Source organism: Delphinus delphis, chromosome 6 (assembly GCF_949987515.2).
Source record: "Delphinus delphis chromosome 6, mDelDel1.2, whole genome shotgun sequence".
NCBI classification, from domain to species: domain Eukaryota; kingdom Metazoa; phylum Chordata; class Mammalia; order Artiodactyla; family Delphinidae; genus Delphinus; species Delphinus delphis.
Window position 1 is genome coordinate 20591499 of NC_082688.1, and position 23825 is coordinate 20615323.

General features: G+C 39.1%; 1 protein-coding gene across 4 annotated transcripts in view; it reads left to right on the forward strand.

The window, feature by feature from the left end:
- The window catches only part of FKBP15 (FKBP prolyl isomerase family member 15), a 54338-nt gene that overhangs the window by 6011 nt on the left and 24502 nt on the right, over nucleotides 1-23825 (forward strand). For 3 of the 4 annotated variants that reach the window (XM_060014297.1, XM_060014298.1, XM_060014300.1), the window contains exons 2-12: nucleotides 2618-2733; nucleotides 7903-7987; nucleotides 8437-8506; nucleotides 10746-10820; nucleotides 11299-11397; nucleotides 13170-13319; nucleotides 14440-14508; nucleotides 15812-15958; nucleotides 18714-18856; nucleotides 19340-19397; nucleotides 23602-23709. In XM_060014297.1, the coding sequence (XP_059870280.1) occupies nucleotides 2618-2733; nucleotides 7903-7987; nucleotides 8437-8506; nucleotides 10746-10820; nucleotides 11299-11397; nucleotides 13170-13319; nucleotides 14440-14508; nucleotides 15812-15958; nucleotides 18714-18856; nucleotides 19340-19397; nucleotides 23602-23709 (1120 nt within the window). The remainder of the gene's footprint in view (nucleotides 1-2617; nucleotides 2734-7902; nucleotides 7988-8436; nucleotides 8507-10745; nucleotides 10821-11298; nucleotides 11398-13169; nucleotides 13320-14439; nucleotides 14509-15811; nucleotides 15959-18713; nucleotides 18857-19339; nucleotides 19398-23601; nucleotides 23710-23825) is intronic. The other variant, XM_060014299.1, reaches the window with a different exon arrangement.

Consider the following 23825-nt stretch of genomic DNA (forward strand, 5'->3'; position numbering starts at 1 on the left):
CTTAACACAGTGTCTGATGCATATTTCTTTTTTTTTTTTTTTTTGCGGTACGCGGGCCTCTCACTGTTGTGGCCTCTCCCGTTGCGGAGTACAGGCTCCGGACGCGCAGGCTCAGCGGCCATGGCTCACGGGCCTAGCCGCTCCGCGGCACGTGGGATCTTCCCAGACCAGGGCACGAACCCGTGTCCCCTGCATCGGCAGGCGGACTCTCAACCACTGCGCCACCAGGGAAGCCCTGATGCATATTTCTTGAATGAATGAAGTATAGAGTTCTGTGGGAGCCCCAAGGAAGATCACCTAACCTAGACTTTGAGATTAAGGGTCAGCTTCCAGGGGAAGAATGTTTCAGGCAGAGAGAACAGCATATCCAGAAGCTGGAGATTAGAAAGATCTTGCCTTATATGAGAAATTAGAAGTTCCACAGTGTGACTGTAGCATGCAGTTGGAGATGAGAAATGGTCAGATAGGAAGCTGGGGAGGTAAGGAGAGGTGCGGTCTTGAAGGGGCTTGTAAAACTGTCTTATGGAGTTTGGACTTTTATCTTGGTAATATTGAGGTGTCATTGAGAGTTTTAAGGAGGAAAGAGACTTGGTCAAATTTGGTTTTGAGAAAGGTCACTGTGGGTGCAGTGGGAAGGATGGATAAGAAGCAGACACGACCAGGGTAGGGAGATGAGACAGGAGGTGGCTGCAGGAATTCAAGCTCTGTAGATGTGATGGTGGTCTGAAGTAGGGAAGTGTCAGTGAGGCTGGGGAGAAGTGAACGAGTTCGAGAAATAGCAAGTAAGATCAAATGGACTTGAGGATTGGTCATGAACACCAGGGGAAAGAAAAGTCAAGGTCGATGCCCAGATTTCAGTTTTGGTTGTGGGTGTTTGCAGAAAAGGGTTAACATAGTAGACCTGAGATGGTTATCCTTAGAGAGTCTTGCTTACAGGGTTGGCTGGCAGCTGGAAACTCGATTGGTAAACAGTTCCCCACGCTAAAGCTTTCCACAAATGATAAGAGCGGCTCACTGTGCCTACACTGTTTGTACAGACGATATGGTTTATTACTGAACCTTATCTTCCTTCTGGGAGTCTAGAATTTTGGTACACGTTAGAAGGTTTCTATGTGACTAGCCCACAATAAAAAACCTTGGGAACTGAGTGTCTAATGAGCATTCCTGGCAGACCACTCTCACATGTTGTTACAACTTATTGCTGGAGGAATGTAACATGTCCTGTGTTACTCCACTGGAAGAGGACTTTCGGAATTTTGTTCCTGGTTTCCTCTGGACTTTGCTCCAGTGTGCCTTTTCCCTTTGCTGATTTTGGTGTGTATCATTTCCTTGTAATAGACCTTAGCCCTGAGTGTGTGTGTGTGTATGTGTGTATATATATATATATATATATTATACATTATGCTATAATTGTATGGTAAGTCCGGTGAGTCCTTCTAGCAAATCACTGAGCCTGGGGGCAGTCTTGAGGATCCTGGCACAAAATGTCATTCATCAAGAGAGGGAGCACAAGAGTAAGAACAGGTTTTCTGGGCATTGGGCATTGGAAGATATGAGTTCTGGTTTGGACATGTTGCATTTATGTTCCCTGTGGGATATCTGTGTTGTCTGCACCCAGGAACAAATTATGGGCTAGGAATACAGATTTGAGCACTATCAGAATTTGGATAGCACTGATATCAAGGTAAATAAATTAGATTGCCAAGGGAGAGTGAGTATGAAATCTTGGGGACATGGATATTTAAAGGTTGGGCAATAGTAGAAGAGTCCAAGGAGTTAAATGAGGAGCCAGAGAGATGGAAAGACAATAAGAGAGGGATCCCATTAACATTTATTGATGTCTTATTTGGGCTGGTCCCTCCTCGCACCCCTGCAGGTATCCCCACAGAAATCAGAAGAGTTTGTTTAAAGAAGAACAAGTTAGTTGACAGTGTAAAAAGGCAGCATGAAAGCCAAATAAGATAAGGACCGATAAACTGTTTATTAACAAATAGGTTGTTGGTGATTTTAGTAACAGCAGTTTCAGTGGAATAGTTGGAGCATAAGATTCATCACAAGGGATGATAAAAGAATGGTTCTGCTGTGAAAGATAAAAGATGAAATCATATATGGGACTATGTTTGATGCAGTAAGTTTGTAATATGGTGTTTTTTTTTAAAGGTGGTGATTTTCTTTCTTTCTTTCTTTTTTATTTTTTGAAAGCGTGGAGTCCTAACCACTGGACCACCAGGGAATTCCCTGTAATACAGTTTTACTTCAATGTAATAAACTAGTGAAAAATAGGGAACTATGACCTGCTAAAGGCAAGAATGTACAGTTTGAAGAGACCATAGGGAGCACCTGGACTAATCACCTTAATTTACAGATGCAGAAACTGAGGTCCAGAAAGAAGAGATGCCTTGACCAAAGTCCTGTGGATGGGCAAGGTCATTTGATGCTGTTCATATCAGAGATACAATCTTGATTTCGAAGAGACTTAGTTGCCGCTTCTGTTACTGAGTGGTGGGATATATAGTCAAGGAGGTATTTGTTCGAGGTAGGAGCATGAGCAGCTTTTATAATGATTCCAGGTTTGAGATATGTCAAATGAAATGTCATTTTCATTTTCTACTAACAGTACCAGATTGGCCTCTCTTTTCGGACTGGATCAGGCAGCTGCTGGCCATGGAAATGAATTCTTCCACTACACAGCCCCAAAGCAGCCTAAGAAAGGCCAGGGAACAGCACCAACAGGTAAGTTAAGAGGTTAGGATTGGCCCCTGACAGGTTAGTTGGAATGATAAACAACCTTCTAAAAGTGACATGCCAGGTCATCCCTCCTTGATCAGTCTGGCCAAGCTCACCACCAGCGAGGTGCATGCTGCTCTGAGCTCTGAGATCCTGAATTCTGGCAGCTAGGTAGTATGCTGTTTTTTGTTTTTTTTTTTTAATTTATTTATTTGGTTGTGCCGGGTTTTAGTTGTTGCATGTGGGCTCCTTAGTTGTGGCATGCGAACTCTTAGTTGCCGCATGCATGTGGGATCTAGTTCCCTGGCCAGGGATTGAACCCAGGCCCCCTGCATTGGGAGCACAGAGTCTTAGCCACTGCACCACCAGGGAAGTCCCAGTATGCTGTTTTTTGGAAACTGATGGAGGAAGGTCACAGGCAAGCTCTTCTGCCCCATGTGGACACCACTCTCCAAAACTTTGCCCAGCGTGCTCTACGTAGGCGCCGTCCAATATTTTGGCAAGAAGGAAGAGCTGCTTTTCCCATCTTTCACTTGGGTGGGTTAGATATGTGCTGACAGTGAATTTTTCCCAACTAGAGAATGATGCTCAATGCTGTATCCCCTGAACATTTCATCAGGATGAACACAAGACATATTGAATGAAAATTTGTTGAACGAAAGGAGAAAAGGGGGGACTAATATTTCTAAAAAACCTATGTGTTTGGTCTCAGGTGCTTCACCTAGATTGTCTTATTTAATTCTCACAACAATTCTGTGAAATAGGTGAGACTACCACCATTTTAGAGGCTCAGAGAGGTTTAGGCACATGGTTAAGGTCATACAGCAGTAAGTGACAGAGTTGAAATTTGAACCCTGATCTGACTCACTCCAAAGCTTGTCTACCATCCTCTACACTTTGCTGTCTTTGTGTAAGAATCTGAAGAGGAGTGAGGGACTGATAGAAATAGCCCAGAGCAGAACAGGTGGTAAGGGACATTAAATTAAATATTTGTTGAATGAAGAAGGAAGTATTGAATGTCTTTTATATGCTAGGCGCAATGCCAACACTGAGAATGTTGTTACGATATTTAGAGTTGAACAGTTGCAACAGATACTGTATGGCCCATAGTCTAAAATATTTACTGTTTGGCCCTTTACATACAATGTTTGCTGACCCCTGCTCTAAGTCTTACCTGTCACTTTTGGCAGCTTTGCTGTGGATTGCTGGCCCTGTTCTCCAAGCCATAACCTGGCCAGATTTCTAGTAGGCTATGCTTTTACATTTCCTGTGGCACAACTCTTCTCAGCAGTGTACTTCTAACTCAGTTTAAAGTGGTTGAATTAATGAATGTGGATTAAAACAAACAATCTCAGTCCCCACCCAATGAAGTAACTTGCTTTTTAAAATTAGAAAACAACAACTGTGAGCTAATTATACTTTTAAAGGGGAATTATAGAGGCATTTCAACTTAAAACTACTGTCTTATGTAGGCATTTACAAATAAAATAAAAACTTGCAATACAGGAGACGCTCTCTGTTCAAGGAGTATTTATATAACAAGTCTTTTTGGGAAAGGAGGTGGCTGCAGCATAGTTCTTGAATCTCTTCAGATCTCTAGAAAAACAGAGCAACTGGACAAACCTTGGATAATATTTACAATAAAACCAATTGAAAAGGTATCCTTAGGAACGCCCCCAATACAAGCAGGTATGGACACAAGGCTTCCGTGGTGTCAACATTTGCATGGGAGAAAACAAGGAAGCAATGGGAGAATATTTGAATCTGAGAATGGGCGAACCCAAAGTGGCCAACAGGTATTCATGGGAAATGTGGCAGGCCAAGCTGGAACTGCAAAGCATTTTGCCCATTTTAGTTATGGGTAAGTACAAGGGGTTGATGATGGTGACTAGAACAGGAGCAGTCTTGCTCCTATGAAGTGTTGAAACTCATCCACTATGGTGACCTTCCAGGAGAGGTCCCCACCCTGAGTAGGACCTGCTGAGAGTGGAATTAAAATGAAGGAGGATAGGGATATTAAAAATGAAGAAGAAAAGATCCAGATAAAAGTAGCTCTAGAGGGCTTCCCTGGTGGCGCAGTGGTTGAGAGTCCGCCTGACGATGCAGGAGACACGGGTTCGTGCCCCGGTCTGGGAGGATCCCACATGCCGCGGAGCGGCTGGGCCCGTGAGCCATGGCTGCTGAGCCTGCGTGTCCGGAGCCTGTGCTCCGCAACGGGAGAGGCCACAGCAGTGAGAGGCCCGTGTACCGCCAAAAAAAAAAAAAAAAAAGTAGCCCTAGAATAAAATCAGGAAGTCTCAGGAGGAAGCCCATTCTTCCCGCTTTTTTGAACTCTGTATCCAACAGAACAGTGAGTTCCATGAAGTTAGGAAAGCCACCCTGAGCCATGCCTCTGTCTAAAAGTTCAGAAAAGCAAATTTCACATAAAAATGAACAATAAAAAAGTATCAGAGTCAAACTCCATGCAAAGTTATAAGAGCAAGGAGCAGAATAGTATCTCTACAGTGAGAGCTCTACTCTGTGAGAATGTTTCTTACTGAATAGATCAAAACTAAAACCACCTATTACCATTAAGAAAATAACATAAGACATGAAATGAGAACATAAGTGAGAATTTTAAAATCTCAGAAGTAAGTGACAGGACTTAGGCAAGAATTAGAGATGTCAGAAAAATTATTTCAGAAATGAAGACTAAACTAGAAGGAACACAAGAATGAATAAACACAACAGATTATGCCTTAAGAGAAATAGAAGGTTAACAGGAGGGTGTTTTTAAAATAAGAATTAAAAAATTTAAGAGATAAAAAGTTTTGAAAGGAAAGTGACCAATATTGAAGATAGCAAACAACTTCCAACGTGTGGAATATACATATGTATATTCCCTGAAGAATTTAAAAAAAAAATGGGGGAAAACAGGCACCTAAAACTATAATTCAAGAAAACTTTCCTTGGGAAAAAAAAAAGATTTGAAAATACATATTAAAAGCAGTCCTCATGAGCGGGGAATTCAAGAATCTGTACAATACTGATTTCCGAGAGGAAGACGTGTTTAACCAATCACATGATTGTGGCATCTGACTCACTTATCCCTCTAGCAAATCCATGAACAGGGGTGTTAAGTAGGGAGATGAGAGTGTACTGGGAAAAGTTGAAACTAACCTGAAGGAGGATGCTAGGCTGACCTTGGGGAGACAGTAATTTTTCTGTGTTTCAGACTTGGCCTGATAACTGAGGCCTTAGTTCCTCCGTTTTTTGGTATTCACTGCTTCTCAGGAGAAAAGTTTTATTGTAGCATTACATACAACTGTAAAGTACTGATTGAATTTAAAACGATGTTGTAGGTTTTTACAAAAGAATAAGGAAAACAAGAACAACCCAGACTAGGAAAATAAGCCAACAACATAAAATGGGCAATTCATCAAAATAAAACAAAGTAAATGGCCAATACAAATCTATAGAAAATGTTAAATTTCTCCTTCCCTGTAATCAATAAATGCAAATGAAAACAACAGTGAGGTGGCATTCCCCTTTCCCTAATGCCACCCGTATCCCATTGGTAAAGATTTAGAAAGATTATCTCCCCTTGCTGTCAGGGATGCAAAGCTGGCCTACCCATACTGCTGGTGGGAGTGTAAACTGGTAATGGCATTTCTCAAGGGCATTTGGGCAGGTTGTAACAAAACCTTAAAAATTTTCACACTCTTGCATGCCATAATTCCATTTTTGGGAATTAATTCTAAGAAAGTAATTAGAGGTACATGCAAAAATGTGCATTTTAAGGACGCTCATCATAGTGTTATTTATCATAGAGAAAAATTGGAAACAGCCCAAAGAAATGTCAAACAATAGGAAGTTGGATGAATTCTAGTAGAGTCAACATAGTATTTAACCATCAAAAAGTGTTTTTAGGACTATTTTGTGTTTTGGAGACTGTTTTGAAAAGTATAAGGAAATGCCTACACTAAGTGAAAAAAGGAGATTGTCAAATCATTAATTTTCTTTAAAAAAAGATGAAAAAGCTGGAAAGTTTATGTGTATAGAAAAAGGACTAGGAATAAATACATCATATTATTAATGTTTATTTTTGGGTGGTGAGATTATAGGTCATTTTTTTTACGTGTTTCTGTATTTGCTAAGTTTTCTACAGTTGTACATGTACTCTATAACCAGGAAAAGGTATTTCAGTACTGTTAACAAAATTCAACTGAGTGAATTTTAAAGATCTTATTGGCTGTATTCAGTGATTCATGAATTGAGAAGCATCCAATCTAGTAGATAGGGGCTCTGACAAAATGAAAGTCCTTTATAGGCAGAAGGGAGCAGGAACCAGGCAGAAGGGGGAGTCTAGTGTAACACTAGGCAAAAAAGTGGGTTGCTTATTACAAGGTTACTTTCCTTTAGGGGATAGCAGAGGTCTATCAAACAGATTACCTAATTAGTGCTGATCAGATCATTCTGGTTTAAGATTCCATTTCTGGGAGAGCCAAAACTGTAATTATGTTGAATCTCTGTTTGGTGGGGTGGGTCTTAGCCTAAGTGACTCCATTTTGGGCCTGTTGTCTTGTTTTTAATAACCACAAAAGGAATCAAACAAGGATACTTTTGAAAATAAGTTCTTGGTTGCTATGGCCATGCTTGTGTTCTCAACAGATTCATGTGGTGAGTGTGAATATGTTATTTACTCTAAATACACTATTTTTAAATGTTAGTGTTACTTTATACCACTGTAAAAGTAAAGTAATGGATATAATCTTAATATCATAAGTTTTCTACCCCAGAAGTAAGGGAAGGGGAAACAGCTTCATTTTTATTTATTAAAGCTGTCAAAATATTGGAAGGAGAAAAGGAAGATGGAATGTGACCTTGTTTTCTAGACAGTGCTTCTCGTCCAGCCCAAAGACTTGTTTGGAGTGGAGCCAGAATCCTGGGTTCTAGTCCTAGGCTTGCTGCTGTCATCGTGTAAGGCACTTGGGGGCTTAGAGCCTCAGTTTCCTCATCCCCAGACACGGCCATAGGGCCATTTTGTGGATCAAATGAGGACAATGGTCATGAAAGCATTGTAACACTAACTACAAGGTTAAAGAAGAATTTTGAAGCTGCTTTAAGGGTTAAAAATCAGTTTCAAGCAAGAAATGAATGACAACTTTGTTTTCTGCCTTATCTCTTCGTCTTCAGGAAATCAGGCGACACCAAAAACAGCACCCACCACAACAGGCACTTCCACAGTATTGGTTGCAACAGCAGTCCATGCATATCGCTAGTAAGTAGCTGAGAAGGAACACTTTATAAAGTTGGTGGGGGTGTGGGTTAAGCTCCTGCGTTTTGCAGTAAGCCTTTCTGTTCATTGCAAAATGGCTACTCAGTCCTGCCATAGACAAAGTATCAGTAATGCTTTTTAATGTTTCATTTGGAGAATTTTGCACACAAAACTTTGAAGAGCCATTATCTTGTGTACTTTCTCTAGGAACTGCTTATGCCCTCAACAACTGCCTTTTTAAGCGCTCAAAGAAAGCCACTCCACTGAGATATCATGAATAGTAGATGTTTAAAGAGTAAAGAAGTTGTATATGAGCTTTAAATTATAAACTACTCACCTCTGTCCCTTTCTAGAGGCTGAATGACTAGATTCCCCACTTTATATGGCAGAAAAGAAAGCTGGTTCTACTTAGTTGAAGGAAGTATTAATACCTGTTTTTCTTGCTTCTATAGCACAAATGGTCAATATGTAAAGCAGGGCAAATTTGGTGCTGCAGTCCTGGGAAATCACACAGCCAGAGAGGTAAGATTGCCTCCTCGTCTCATATATATTCACGTGTCCCAAATTATATCAGTGAGCCGGTTTTTATCGGGACTTGTCTGATGTCTTACATATCAGAGGATTAGATTGATTGTTTGTACTGAATGTGAATTTTTAATGTTAGATATATAATAATATTTATAGTCACATTTTGCTTACTGTTGTGTATTAAAACAAATTCAACTGCTCAAAGTCAGTAAGTTTGACCTTTGTGAAATGGATCTAGCTTAAGAATTTGGAGAGTTTCAGAGTAAACCATTTACCGAGGACATCCTTTCTTTAGGTAGTGAACAACATTTAGTGTACCACTTAGAGCATGACCACCGTTTATCCTTTGAAAGTTTGATGAGTTGGGTAGTCGATCACACAGCAAAATATTGGTTTGAGTCAAAAAGATGTGGATAGAAGTGTGGAGACTGATTTCCTTTTGTGGGTTGTATCTAGCTTCAAATTCTGCTCCAGAAGGTTTTGAACATTGTTGAAATATGCATAAGAAATAATAGAGGGCTTCCCTGGTGGCTCAGTGGTTAAGAATCCGCCTGCCAATGCAGGGGACATGGGTTCGAGCCCTGGTCCGGGAAGATCCCACATGCCGTGGAGCAACTAAGCCCATGCGCCACAACTCTTAGCCCGCGCGCCACAACTACTGAAGCCCGCGCGCCCATGGGACATTTAATGAGTTTGGGGGTGGTGTGGAAGTCCAAGGGCTGTGCCAGAAAGGCAGAGGGAAACTTCTGCAATCTTGTGGGGCATAGGAGATAAAATCCTACTGTAGGGTGGGAAAGCAACAACCTTCCTCTCAACACATGTGCTAGATTTTGAACTTCATGGGGAGGAGGCTAAAGAATCTCAGCTCAGAATCTCTGATGGGCAGAAAAGTCAAGACTGAGGAGTCAGAGACCTTCCAGACTCTTAATCAAAAGCTTACGAAGATAGTGCTCAAGAGTAGGGACAACCAGAAATGGACCAGCTCTTAATAAATCTGTGATCCTTTCCTGACCAGCTCAGTCTGTAAGATTAGCTCCTCACTCTATCTGCTTCACATAGAGTAAAGAAAGTCCTTTCTGGTGCAAGATTGTATATGAGCCCCCATAGTCAGTCCCTCCCTCCCTTCTGGGGTTGAATTTTAATTTGTGTGTGTGTGTGTGTGTGTGTGTGTGTGTGTGTATTTGTGTGTGTAGTAAATATATAGGAGACATAAAATTTGCCATTTTAACCATTTTTAAGTGTACAGTTCAGTTGCGTAAATTACATTCACAGTATTGAGCAACCATCACCACTATTTCCATTTTTTTGTCACCCCAAACAGAAAATCTGTAATCACGAAGCAATAACTCCCCATCCGCCTTCCCTTATTCCCTGGTAACCTCTAATCTACTTTCTATCTCTATGAATTTGCCTACCCCAGGTATTTCATATAAGTGGAATCATACAGTGTTTGTCTGGCTTATTTCACGTAGCAGAATGTTTTCTCAAGATTCATCCATGTTGTAGCATGTATCAGAACTTCATTATTTTTTATGGCTATATAATATTCTATTGTATGTATATAACACATTTTATTTATCCATCCATCATTTGGACACTTGGTTGTTTCCACCTTTTGACTATTGTGAATAACAGGCAGTGAACATTGACGTATAAGTGTATGTTTGAGTCCCTGTTTTCAGTTCTTTGGCATGTATACTAGGAGTGAAATTTCTGTGTCATATGGTAATTCCTTGTTTAGCTTTTTGAGGAACTGCCAGACTGTTTCTACAGCATCCATACTGTTTTACATTCCCACAAGCAATATATGAGGGTTCCAGTTTCTCTACTACCCTGCTAACACTTTATTATTTTTCCTTTTTTTTAATAGCCATTCTAGTAAGTGTGAAGTGGTACCTTATAGTGGTTTTAATTTGCATTATCCTAATGCCTAATGAGGTTGAACATCTTTTCATGTACCTGTTGGCCGTTTGTATATCTCGTAGTCACCCCTCATACAAATAAAAACACCAACAAAATAAAGACATAGCTAACTATAGTTAAAGAGTAGGGTCAAAATGAGAAGAGATTAAAGTGGATGGTGAGAAGATGTAAGTTAAGCTTTAAGGGATGAACTGAGTTTTGAGTTTTATGCCTATATGAAGCCTGACTCCTGACATCTTACTGCTAATTTTGTATTGCCTTTTAATTTCTGTTCTCTCTTTTTTTCCTGCCCATCTTTGCTTGAGTACAGTATAGGATTCTTCTTTATATCAGTCAGCAACAGCCAGTTACTGTTGCCAGGATTCATCTGAACTTTGAGCTAATGGTAAGGCTTCCTGTATTGGAATCATCAATCCTTTGGGATTGGTTTATAGGAGAGATTGATCTGTGCATACCTGGTGGGAACTAGATCCACTACTTCCGCTCTGGAGAGCAGAGTGGATAGATTTTTTTTTTTTTCCCTTTTTTTGGCTGTGCTTTGTGGCTTGCAGGGATCTTAGTTCCCCGACCAGGGATTAAACCCGGGGCCTCAGCAGTGAGAGCACCAAGTCCTAACCACTGAACTGCCAGGGAATTCCCCAGAGTGGATATCTTAACAGAGCCTCTTGGAAAGGTCTCTTGGCTGCCTTCTGGGAATGTGGACTAAGGGGTGATTGGTGGAGGGTGGGAGGGAAGAAGAAAGTTCCCTGATAGCTCTCTTTGGGTCCACCTGAGTCAAGGCCCTTCTACATGAGCTTAGGCAGCCAGATTTATCTGCTACACTGCCTGCAGTTGAGTTATCCCAACATTTCTCCTTTCCCCAGGTTCGGCCCAATAACTATAGCACCTTTTATGATGATCAGAGACAAAACTGGTCCATCATGTTTGAGTCTGAAAAGGCTGCTGTGGAGTTCAATAAACAGGTAATATCTATATATTTTTTAGTGACAAGCATTAAAAAACCCACTAAATTCATCAGTTGAGCTTACTGTATTTTAGGGAAATAATAAGAATACTTATTGAAATTGCTTGAAAATGAGACTTTAAGGAGAAAAAAAAGGCTAAATGTAAACTTACATCTTTAAAACACTTTCCACTTCATAAATTATCTTAAGGAATAAACACAACTCTTTTTTTTTTTTTTTTTTTTGCTGTACGCGGGCCTCTCACTGTTGTGGCCTCTCCCATTGCGGAGCACAGGCTCCAGTCGCGCAGGCTCAGCGGCCGTGGCTAACGGGCCCAGCCGCTCCGCGGCATGTGCGATCTTCCCGGACCGGGGCACGAACCCGTGTCCCCTGCATCGGCAGGCGGACTCTCAACCACTGCGCCGCCAGGGAAGCCCACAACTATCTTTTTAAAGTAGTGTTTCAAGAGAATTTTTTAAAGTTATTTCATGGTCATTATAGAAAATTTAGAAAAGCGTTTTTTTAAAAAAATCATTCATAATCTTACTACCCAAAGTAATCACTGTTAACGTTTCATTTTTTTCTATTCATGAGTTACATAAGTAGTTGTAGCCCTTTAAGAGCTCTTGCTTATTTTATTTAGTGATGTAAAATGCGTCTTTCCCCACCTCATGAAAAATTATTTAGAAACATTTTTGAAAGCTGCATAACATGAATGTTCCTTAATTTATTTAATCATTCCCTTACTTTTAGGCAGTTAGATTATTTTCAGTCTCTGAGATAAATGATACTGTAGTGAGTATCTTTGCTATACAGATTTGTATACAAATCTGTCTCTTTTTTTCCCTCTGATTATTTTTTAGGCTAGAAGAAGTGAAAGATTGAATCAAAGGGTTCATATATTTTTAGGTTCTGTATACACTTTGGCACACTGCTTTTCAGAGAGATTGTACAATTTTACATCCCTGTCATTCTCTCACTATGCCTTTGCCAGCATTTAGAATTACTATCTTTTTTCCTTCTTAGTCTTATTTGCTTGATAAAAAATGACTTCTCATTGTTTTAGTTAGCGTTTATGTGATTGCGATAATGAAACTTTTTTAAAGAAAATGAGTAGCAAGTTTCTAAGGTATACTATGTTTAAACATTGACTATAGAAAAATTATTCATAAAGATGTATCTGAATTCCTTGCCTAGAATCTGTGCTAAGGCAATATGGGTAAATCTGTAGGTGGTAGAGATATGAATTCTGGGAATACAGCATGGTTTTGAAAAGGGCCTTTATTTTATTGTCTTTAGAAATGCATTTTGAAATTTTTTAGAGGCTCCCCTAGCTTTCACAGGTTCCCAAACACTGAAGCAGTAAATCAGTATAGTAATGATAGCTAATGTTTATTGTGTACTTACTGTTATTTGCCGGGCACTGTGCCAAGTACTCTACTTGTATTAGCTCAGTCTTCATAACTACCCTAGGAAATATGCAAAGCTTTTATCTCCATCTTACAAAAAAAACTCTGAAATAAGGTTCACAGCAGTTAAGTTATTTGGCTGAGGTCACAAGTTAATAAGTGACAGTGCCCAGATCTGTACCCAGACAGTATGACTCCAAAACCATACTTCTTAGGCACTTTGATTCCTGGCGAGATTACTGACTTTGGAATGGTTTACTTCTGAACATGTAATCTGTTTTGCTAGTGGGTGCCACTGTTTGGAAAAGAACATTAGCAATAACTGAGTGAGTACTTACTGAGCTTAAACTAAGTTTATGCTGCTTTGATTTCATCGCACAGGTATGCATCGCCAAGTGCAACAGCACCTCTTCCCTGGATTCAGTGCTGTCACAGGACCTTATTGTAGTAGAAGGCCCTGCTGTAGAAGTTGGAGATTCTTTGGAAGTGGCCTATACCAGCTGGCTCTTTCAGAATCACGGACTGGGCCAGGTAAGAAAATGTATCCTGCAAGTTCGTTTGTAATTTAAATAGCATGAGAGCTATTCAAATGTAAGGTGTTATTACTATGAACTGCTGCTTTTGGCAAATAGAAATCTTTGAGGAGCCCTGCTTTAGTCTCTACAACTGCTTTTGGGGCATAGCCATGAAATGCTAATGTATAAAATCTGCTCAGTGCCACTATGTCTCTTCTACTTAGAGAAAGGAAACCAGTTTTGCAAGTATCATTTTTGGTAATTGTTCATATGTATGTCTCTTCCTATACCAGTTTTAAACTTGAATATATTCTTATGGGATTAGGTCTTAAAACTTTTTAGACTTTCCTCACAGTTGTTTCTCCGTTTTTCGTTTTTTCTTTCTTTTTTTTTTTTTTGCGGTACGCGGGCCTCTCACTGTTGTGGCCTCTCCCGCTGTGGAGCACAGGCTCCGGACGTGCAGGCTTAGCGGCCACGGCTCACGGGCCCAGCCACTCCACAGCACGTGGGATCCTCCCAGACCGGGGCACGAACCCGTGTCCCCTGCATCGGCAGGGGGACTCTCAACCACTGTGCCACCAGGGAAGCCCTTTTCCGTTTTTCTTATACTAGATACTGTGAATAGATTGGGCTTGTTTTGTTTTTTTATTATTAAGCCCTCAAAAGTAGTGTGGTGTGATAGAAAGAGCTTTCGACTATGAGTCCAAAAAATGTGGATTCAGGTCCCAATTTTATCCTAACTTGACTTTGTCGAGTCATTTAAGCTCTTAATTTTTTTTTCCTGTGAATGGAGCTTAGTGGTGCTCACCCTGCTTTCTTGGCAGGATGGCTGTGGGCATCAAATGAGATAATTTATTTGAAAATTCTTTATAGATGAAAATATTTTTAAACACTTGGTAGGAGAAGTTTATTTTTTTCTAAACCTGGAAAATCCTTGCCTCAGAGATATTCAGTGTGATAACACCTTTAGCCATGATGTGGTCTCTTCTTTTCAGGTCTTTTAAGAAGTATTTTTCCAGTTTATTTGACATTACCTATTTCAGAAGTACTGTGCTGGTGTGTATTAAGTTGAATATCATAATGATTATTATTATTTTTGAAATTGGCTAATCTTGTTTATTTTGATCAACTTTCAGGTTTTTGACTCCACTGCTAACAAAGATAAGCTGCTTCGCCTGAAATTAGGATCAGGAAAAGTCATCAAGGTAAAGGCTTAACTGTGTTCTTATTATATATGGGTTTATCAGTTGCAGTGGGCTTACTTTGTAAAGTTTCTAACCTGGGTATATTTTTGGAGAATCTGGAAAGGCTTGGTTAAAAAAATAGGAAGAGAAAAATGGGCTATGTTACCTACATTTGGGAAATTTTTACTTGTGAGACAATATATTGAAGAAGGGTACATTTCTTTTCTCTAGTCCCTACATTTTATTTTTCATCCTTTGGTTCTGAGGGAACTATTAAATTCTTCCTATCGCCTAATTGAGAAAGAGGTGAAACTGTTTCTTCTAGAAGTGTATCATAATGGGTGATTCTGATCTGTCTGGGATGCTTTAAATCATGGTGGGAAGCAAGTACAGCATAGCAGGAGGAACACTGGGATTGGAGTCTGAGGACCTGGGTTCATGTTGTGAATTTCTTCGTTAGCAACTGTGGAAGTATTTTATAAAGTAAAGAGTATTTTAGGGACTTTGCTGGTGGTCCAGTGGTCAAGACTCCACACTCCCAATGCAGGGGCCCTGGGTTCAATCCCTGGTCAGGGAACTAGATCCCTCAAGCTGCAACTAAGAGCCTGCATGCCGCAACTAAAGATCCAGCACGTGGCAAGAAAGATCCTGTGTGCTGCAACTAAGACCTGGAGCAGCCAAATAAATAAATATTAAAAAAGAAAAAAGAGTATTTTACACATGTGGGGTGTCATTGTGTCAGGACATACTGATGCGTTGTAAAGTACTCATTTATCCATGTGGCAGAATGGTTTTCTCCATAGCTTTATGACTCCTTTTCCCAGAATCCCTTAGAAACTTTTTCCTGTAGATCATAGCAGTTGGAGCATGACCCTTAAAGTTAGACTCATCTAGTGTTGAAATCTTGGCTTAACAATTTACTAACTGATCTTGGGCTAGTTACTTAACCTCTTTAAGCCTCAATTTTCTCTTCTGTAAAATGGAGATATTGCTATTAACCTTATGAAGTTATTTTAGGGATTAAACAACATAATGGAAGTAAAGCACTTAGCAAAGTACTTAGAAAAATGTGTTTAATAAGTGATAGCTTTTATTTCTATTTTAATGCCGTTCTTCTGTTCCAATTTCTCTCATCATCTAAGGTAAGTATATTTCATACAGCCCTGGATATGCTGTCTTTTACAAGTGAATTGAGAAGCAGTATTCTAGATGTTCTTATAACCAGTGGGGAGGGGGGAATATAAACCCGATGATCCTGTACTTTGTTTTGTCTTATGAAAAGGTTTGTATCTGATGAGCTTTTCCTCTTCTCTGATTCCTAAAGAGCTGGGAGGATGGAATGGTGGGCATGAGAAAAGGAGGGAAGCGGTTGCTTATCATTCCGCCAGCCTGCGCTGCTGGCTCTGAAGGGGTAATAGGATGGACTCCATCAACAGACTCGATCCTGGTGTTCGAGGTGGAGATTAGGCGGGTGAGTGAAATGTTGTGTTTGATGAGTCCTCTTTGCTAGTTAAGTAAAATGAATAAATCAATGTGTCGAAAAAGATTCTGAAGATATCTTTTTTTTTTAAGTAGAAATGGTATAGTTGGAGAGAACAACAGCTTTGGAATCTAAAGGCCAAGGTTTATGTCCTTCTTGGCTCTGTATTCATAGTCACTTCTCTACACTAACCTTTTTATTTTATCTGTAAAATAGTGATTCCTGCCCAATGTTCACACCTTTTGATTTAGTAATTCTATGGCTACAAGTGTACGCTATCAACATGTTTACTTAAGAGTGCAAAGATACCTATATATAGATAGATAAATAGAGATAGATACATAGTTTCCTCCCTCTGCCACATTGTTTGTGATAGTAAAAAACTGGAAACAGCTTAAGTGTCTATTATTATGAGACTGGTTAAATTATGGTTCTTCATAGAGTGGACTTCTATGTAGTTCTTAAAGAATATCCAGAATCTATTTTTAAGTGAAAGAAGCAAGTTGCTAAACAGTATGGGGGGACTTCCCTGGTGGTCCAGTGGTAAAGAATCCGCCTTACGATGCAGGGGATGCAGGTTCGATCCCTGGTCAGGGAACTAAGATCCCACATGCCACGGGGCAACTAAGCCCGTGTGCCACAACTACTGAGCTCCCGCACCACGAGAGAGCCCGCGTGCCGCAAACTACAGAGCCCACGCACCCTGGAACCCGCACTCCGCAACTAGAGAAAACCCACACACCACAACTAGGGAGAAGACTGTGCACCACAACAAAGAGCCTGCGCCTCGCAGCGAAAGATCCCGCATGCCTCAATGAAGATCCTGCATGCTGCAACTAAGACCCGATGTAGCCAAAAATAAATTCAAACAAACAAACAAACAAAAAACAGTATGGTAGTATGATCTTGTGTTTGTGTGTCTGTGTGTCTGTGTGTATACAAATGAATATATGTATATGCCCATATATTCATATAAAATTTCTGGAGGCATTAAAAGAAATGAAATGATTTTCTCTGGAGAATGGAAATGGAGTTCAGAAACTTCTACTTTTTTACATTCTACCCTTTGTACCATTTAAAAATTTTATCAAGAATAATTTCTATAATAAAGTTTTAACAAATTGCGGTTAATTAATGTTCCCCCTCCCCCACCACCAAAAAAAAGACTCTGCTTTATACTGTGATTATTAAGTCTGAATGTGATAATGTTTGTGACTATAAACTATAAAGTACAATGCAAATAAATATTATGACCATCCTCATTGTGGTGATTATTCCTTTATTCCTGCTGCAACAAAGGATATGCCTTTTTTTGTTTGTTTGTTTGTTTTTGCGGTACGTGGGCCTCTCACTGTTGTGGCCTCTCCCATTGCAGAGCACAGGCTCCGGACGCGCAGGCTCAGCAGCCATGGCTCACAGACCTAGCTGCTCCACGGCACGTGGGATCTTCCCGGACCAGGGCACGAACCCGTGTCCCCTGCATCGGCAGGCGGACTCTCAACCACTGCGCCACTGGGGAAGCCCAGATATGCATTTTTTATTAATGACTCTTTCCTAATTGGACACCCTTGTCTCTGGTGGGCATTCCAGTCCTCTTTGACGGATGTGCTTCCAGCTGCCTTTTTCACAGCTTTTATATTCTTTCTCAATTTTCCTTTGAGTTTGAGGAAGTCAGGGGTGGTAATAGATAACAAACGATTTTGAATCCATTAAGACTGACATTTTGTAAACATAAGAAAAAAATACCCTATTTTACCAATAATCAAAGAATTACAAATTGATTATTAAACTGACAAGGCTGGGGGAGTTCCCTGGTGGCCTAGTGGTTAGGATTCTGGCTTTCACTGCCATGGCTCACATTCAGTCCCTGGTCGGGGAACTGAGATTCCGCAAGCCGTGAGACGTGGCCAAAAAAAAAAAAAAAAACTGACAAGGCTGATACAGAACGATAATACCCAATGTGACAAGAGTGTTAAGAAAGATTTATATACTACTTACAGAGTATAAAGTAGTTTACCCTTTACGGTGTGAAATTTAATGGTATATATCAAAAGTTTTAAAAATAAGCATACCTTTTATCTAACAATTTCACTTCTGGGAATTTGTATTTTGGAAATTATTATGTGCGAAGAGAGATAAAGCTATTCTTAGAAGTATTGTTTGTATAGAAAAAATTAGAAATAAATTGAATATCCAACAACTAGGAATTGGTGAAATATATTTTATGATAACATAGATATTTATGACTTGTGTTCCCAAAATCCTTTGGAGACTTTTTCCTGTAGATGATAGCAGTTAGGGGCATGACCCTTAGACCTACTCTTCAGTAGTTAAAAAGGATGTTGTCGGTTAATAATTTAGTTAACTAAATAATAATTTAGTTAACATGGAAATATGTTAATATATCAGTGAGTGAGCAAAGCAGGGTACAAAACGGTATGGCCCCATTGTTGTAAAACACGCACTTACACACACACACACACACACACACACGCACATACAGATAATATAAGTGCAAAATATTACATCCAAAATTCTAAAAACGTTATTGCTTAGTGGTTGAATTGCAGGTGATTGTTACCTTTTTTTCCTCTTTTGGCTTATCTACATTTTCTGATTTGCCTACAGTGACTAGGTAATGACTTGTATAATGAAGAATAAGTAAAATGAAAGGAGAATGGAGGGGGAAGCGTGCCTTTTTTTGTGGTCTATTAGCCTGTTCCATCTGTGGTTGATCTTTCCCTAGGTCAAATTTGCTAGAGATTCCGGCTCTGATGGGCACAGTGTTAGTTCCCGGGATTCTGCAGCCCCTTCACCCATACCTGGTGCTGACAGCCTCTCTGCTGATCCTGTTGTGTCACCGTCCACATCTGTTCCTTTCAAATCAGGGTAAGATACTGGAGTTGTATAAAGCTCTTTTATTGTCCATGTAAATGATTCTTAGAGGGGTTCAGAAATAGGGATATAGTTGAAAACTAAAATAATTTTAAATAATTGGGAAAAAATGGGATGAGAGAAATGGGGAAAGTAATTGCATCAGATTTTCTGACAAAGGATTAATATTCATACTCTATAAAAGCACTAACTTAGATATAAAAGAATACCTGCCAAACTCTGGAAGAAAATTGGGCAGAAGGTATAAACACAAAATATATATCCAAGGAAAGAAATGTAAATAATAAGCATTTGAATGGAAAATTGTCCATCTTCACTAGCTTTCAGAAATTATACAAACTAAAGAAGAGTTAAAACTCTGTTTTACAGAGATTAAATTGGCAAACATTTTAAAAAACAATTTGTTTATACAGTATAATCTAGACTCGTGATTATGGATTTTGTTTTTATCTCAGGATATGTCTTATTTGCTTTCAGGGAGTCAGTTCTTCGTTCCAAATCTAACTCCCTCAGTGAACAGCTTACAGTAAATACAGTGAGTATATAAGTCTATCTCCTCATCCCTAGTTGGCTAGAAGGGTTTCATGTGCCTAGGGTATAGTAGGTTAGAAAAAAAAATGTTGAAAAATGTTGATTTAGGCTAGAAATCAGTGGTTACTTTATTCATTTTCCCTTACTTGAGAGTCAGTATAAATTAGCTTGGGCTTCTGCATCGACAGACTTGGATTCAAATCTTTATTCTTATAAGCATGTGGCTTTGAGGAAATTATCTGACTTCTCTGGTCTTCAGCTTCTTCATATGTCCACTCTCGCCGCTCTTATTCAACATAGATTTGGAAGTCCTAGCCACGGCAATCAGAGAAGAAAAAGAAATAAAAGGAATACAAACTGGAAAAGAAGAAGTAAGACTGTCACTGTTTGCAGATGACATGATACTATACATAGAAAATCCTAAAGATGCCACCAGAAAACTACTAGAACTAATCAATGAATTTGGTAAGGTTGCAGGATACAGAATTAATTCACAGAAATCTCTGGCATTCTTATACACCAACAACAAAAAATCAGAAAGAGAAATTAAGGAAACACTCCCATTTACCATTGCAACAAAAAGAATAAAATACCTAGGAATAAACCTGCCTAAGGAGGCAAAAGACTTGTACTCAGAAAACTATAAAACACTGATGAAAGAAATCAAAGATGACATAAACAGATGGAGAAATATACCATGTTCTTGGATTGGAAGAATCAATATTGTGAAAATGACTATACTACCCAAAGCAATATATAGATTCAGTGCAATCCCTGTCAAACTACCAATGGCATTCTTCAGAGAATTAGAACAAAAAATTTTACAATTCGTATGGAAACACAAAAGACCCCGAATAGCCAAAGCAATCTTGAGAAAGAAAAATGGAGTTGGAGGAATCAGGTTCCCTAACTTCAAACTATACCACAAAACTACAGTAATCAAGACAGTATGGTACTGGCACAGAAACAGAAATATAGATCTGTGGTACAGGATAGAATGCCCAGAGATAAACCCACGCACATATGGTCACCTAATTTACAACAAAGGAGGCAAGAACATACAATGGAGAAAAGACAGCCTCTTCAATAAGTGGTGCTGGGAAAACTGGACAGCTACATGCAAAAGAATGAAATTAGAACACTACGTAACACCATACACAATACAATTAAAAACTGGATGGAAGACCTAAATAGACATTTTACCAAGGAATACATACAGATGGCCAAGAGGCACATTAAAAGATGCTCAACATCACTAATTATTAGAGAAATGCAAATCAAAACTACAATGGGGTAGCACCTCACACCGGTCAGAATGGCCATTATCAAAAAATCTAGAAGCAATAAATTCTGGAAAGGGTGTGGTGAAAAGGGAACCCTCCTGCACTGTTGGTGGGAATCTAAATTGATAAAACCACTATGGATAACACTATGGAGGTTCCTTAAAAACTAAAGATAGAACTACCATATGACCGAGCAATCCCACTACTGGGCATATACCCTGAGAAAACCATAATTCAAAAATAGTCATGTACCACAGGGTTCATTGCAGCTCTATTTACAATAGCCAGGACATGGAAGCAACCTAAGTGTTTGTCAACAGACGGATGGATAAAGAAGATGTAGCACATATATACAATGGAATATTACTCAGCCGTAAAAGAAAGGACACTGAATTATTTGTAGTGAGGTGGATGGACCTAGAGTCTGTTATGCAGAGTGAAGTAAGTCAGAAAGAGAAAAACAGATACCGTATGCTAATGCATGGACATAGAATCGAAAAAAAAAAAAAGCGGTACTGATGAACCTAGTTGCAGGGCAGGAATAAAGATGTAGACATAGAGAATGGACTTGAGGACACGGGGTGGGATGGGAAAGCTGGGGCAAAGTGAGAGTAGCATCGACATATATACAGTACCAGATGTAAAATAATTAGCTAGTGAGAAGCAGAAGCATAGCACAGCGAGATCAGCTCAGTGCTTTGCCATGACCTAGAGGGGTGGGATAGGGAGGATAGGAGGGAGGCTCTAGGGAGGGGATATGGGAACATATGTATGCATATGGCTGATTCACTTTGGTGTACAACAGAAAGTAACACAGTATTGTGAAGCAATTATACTCTAATAAAGATCTATTAAAAAATAAATAAAAAACAAAAAAAAAGGAAATAATTCTCACAGCCCCTCTAAGTGTTCCCGTGATATGTTTATAAAGCACTAAGCTCAAAGCCTACATAGAGCTTGTCTTCAGTAATCTTGAGATTTTTATGAGGTTTAAATGAAATGATGCCTATGGAGTTTTTAGTATTGCGTCTGGCATATTGTAAGAGCTCAATTAACATTAGCTCTGTTATCATAATTACTGCTAATGCTACATATCTTCATACTTTCATTCTCTCAGAGGAATTCTACACTAATTCACCAATTAGTTGACTTCTATCAGGTTTCTGGGCCTCTGTGTTTCCCCAACTGTAACATGAGAAGACTAGCATACTGTTGTAGTAAAATTTGGATTTGAAGACCTTTAGAAGATGTACACTGTGTTTGCTGCTGCTCTGCCTGGTCCGTGAAGGCATCTGAGTTTGCTACATGTGGATGAGATGATAGCTGAAGTGCTTCAAGTTCTAAAGCTCTGTGGCTTTCACCTGCCACATTGGGAAACAGGATAATTGTATGAAGTGAAATTGATGATTAATTTCTCTCCAACACTAGTTTATTTGCTTATATTCAGTCCAAAGCAGAAATTAATTAAGCAAATAATTGATCTGATATGTGTAAAAAGTGATCTAAACCCAGAAGGTTAAGCCAGAGAATCAAGAAAATTGAAAAACAGTTTATAATCTCAGATCTTTGAATAGCCACGATTGTTCAGTATTAGTTCTTTTGTAGTCTCGAGACACAGCTACTTTTGTCACCTATTTCTAAGCTTCAGTAACTTTTCGTAGACTAGTGCTCTCCAACCTTTTTTTTCTTTCTTATTTTACAGTTTTGGTTTTTTAATTGAGGCAAAGTTCACATAATATAAAATTAACCATCTTTTGGTTCTTTTTACATTTAAGTTTTTATTTTTTGTTTTGAATAGGTAATTACATTCACATGGCACAGTTAGCAAAACAGTATAACAAGATATACATTGAGAAGACTCATTCCTACCCCTGCCCCCATGTACCCTGTTTTATCTCATCCCCAACCTTGGGTAACTGCTTTTATTAGTTTCTTATGTATTCAATGTTTCTTTATGCAGATGCAAGCAAATAGGAATGTATATTTTATTTTCCCCCCTTCACAAAAAAATAGCATATTATATATGTTATCTACCTTGCTTTTTATAATAACAGTATCTTTCCATGTTTGTATATAGAAAGCATCCTCATTTTTTTTATCTTTAGATCACAATATTCCATTGTGTGAATATTGGTTTATATAACTAGTCCTCTTTTGATAGACCCAACTTTTTTTGATTATGTGTCTCCATTAGTTAAGAAAAAATGATACACCCTCTCAGTATATGTTTGTTTACAAATTATATACATAAAGTACTCTCCATCCCTGTAAACAAGTTTAATGTCTGATGTTTACTGTAGCTTAAAAATAATTTTAAAATAGAGGTCATGGTCATTTCTTTTTACACTCATTAGATCATCTTGTTCACCCTTAGGAGTATACATTCTGCTCTGAAGGCTGCACTTTAAACCAGTTAATGCATACAGAGGCGTCTAGCTCAGGGACTAGTATGTCATCAGTGCCAAGTCAGTGTTAAATGAACCTGAATTTAGAACACAGAGCTCCTGTTTTCTTTTTGCCCTAAATCTCTTCCGAATATTTATCTGCTGAGTTGCTCTTGGGCTTTTGAGAGGTTACTATTATCTAAAATGCCTCCCTCCCTTAATCTATACTTTAGTTTTTTTATCTGTAAAATGAGAATACTTATGCCTGGTAGGGAGACTTGATTGCAGTGAAGGAATACAGATGAAATCACTTTGTCCATTCCAACATATAGGGAATTATTTTTCCTACTGTTATTAATTGTGACCCATGTATGCGTCTAGGCAAGAAATCTTTAATTCTCATTTTCTAGAAGATAGTTTCAAATAGATAAGGCAGGGGGGACTTGTTGAAAGATTTGATATAAGAGCCAAAAGACGTAGAGTTGACTGAAGGTAATGAACCTTGATTATAGTGATTTTTGTGACTTTCCTCTCTTTTTAGAATCCGGATACAGTCAAGGCCAAGTTGATCTCTCGGATGGCTAAAATGGGCCAGCCCATGCTGCCCATTCTTCCACCACAGCTGGATTCCAATGATTCAGAAATTGAAGTATGTCCCACTGGCTGTCTTAGAATGAATAGTGCAGATGTTGCTGTCTTCTGTTCTTTTAACTGAAATTATTGCTTTTTCTGCCTCTAACCCAGAATCATTATTTAGAGAGCTTA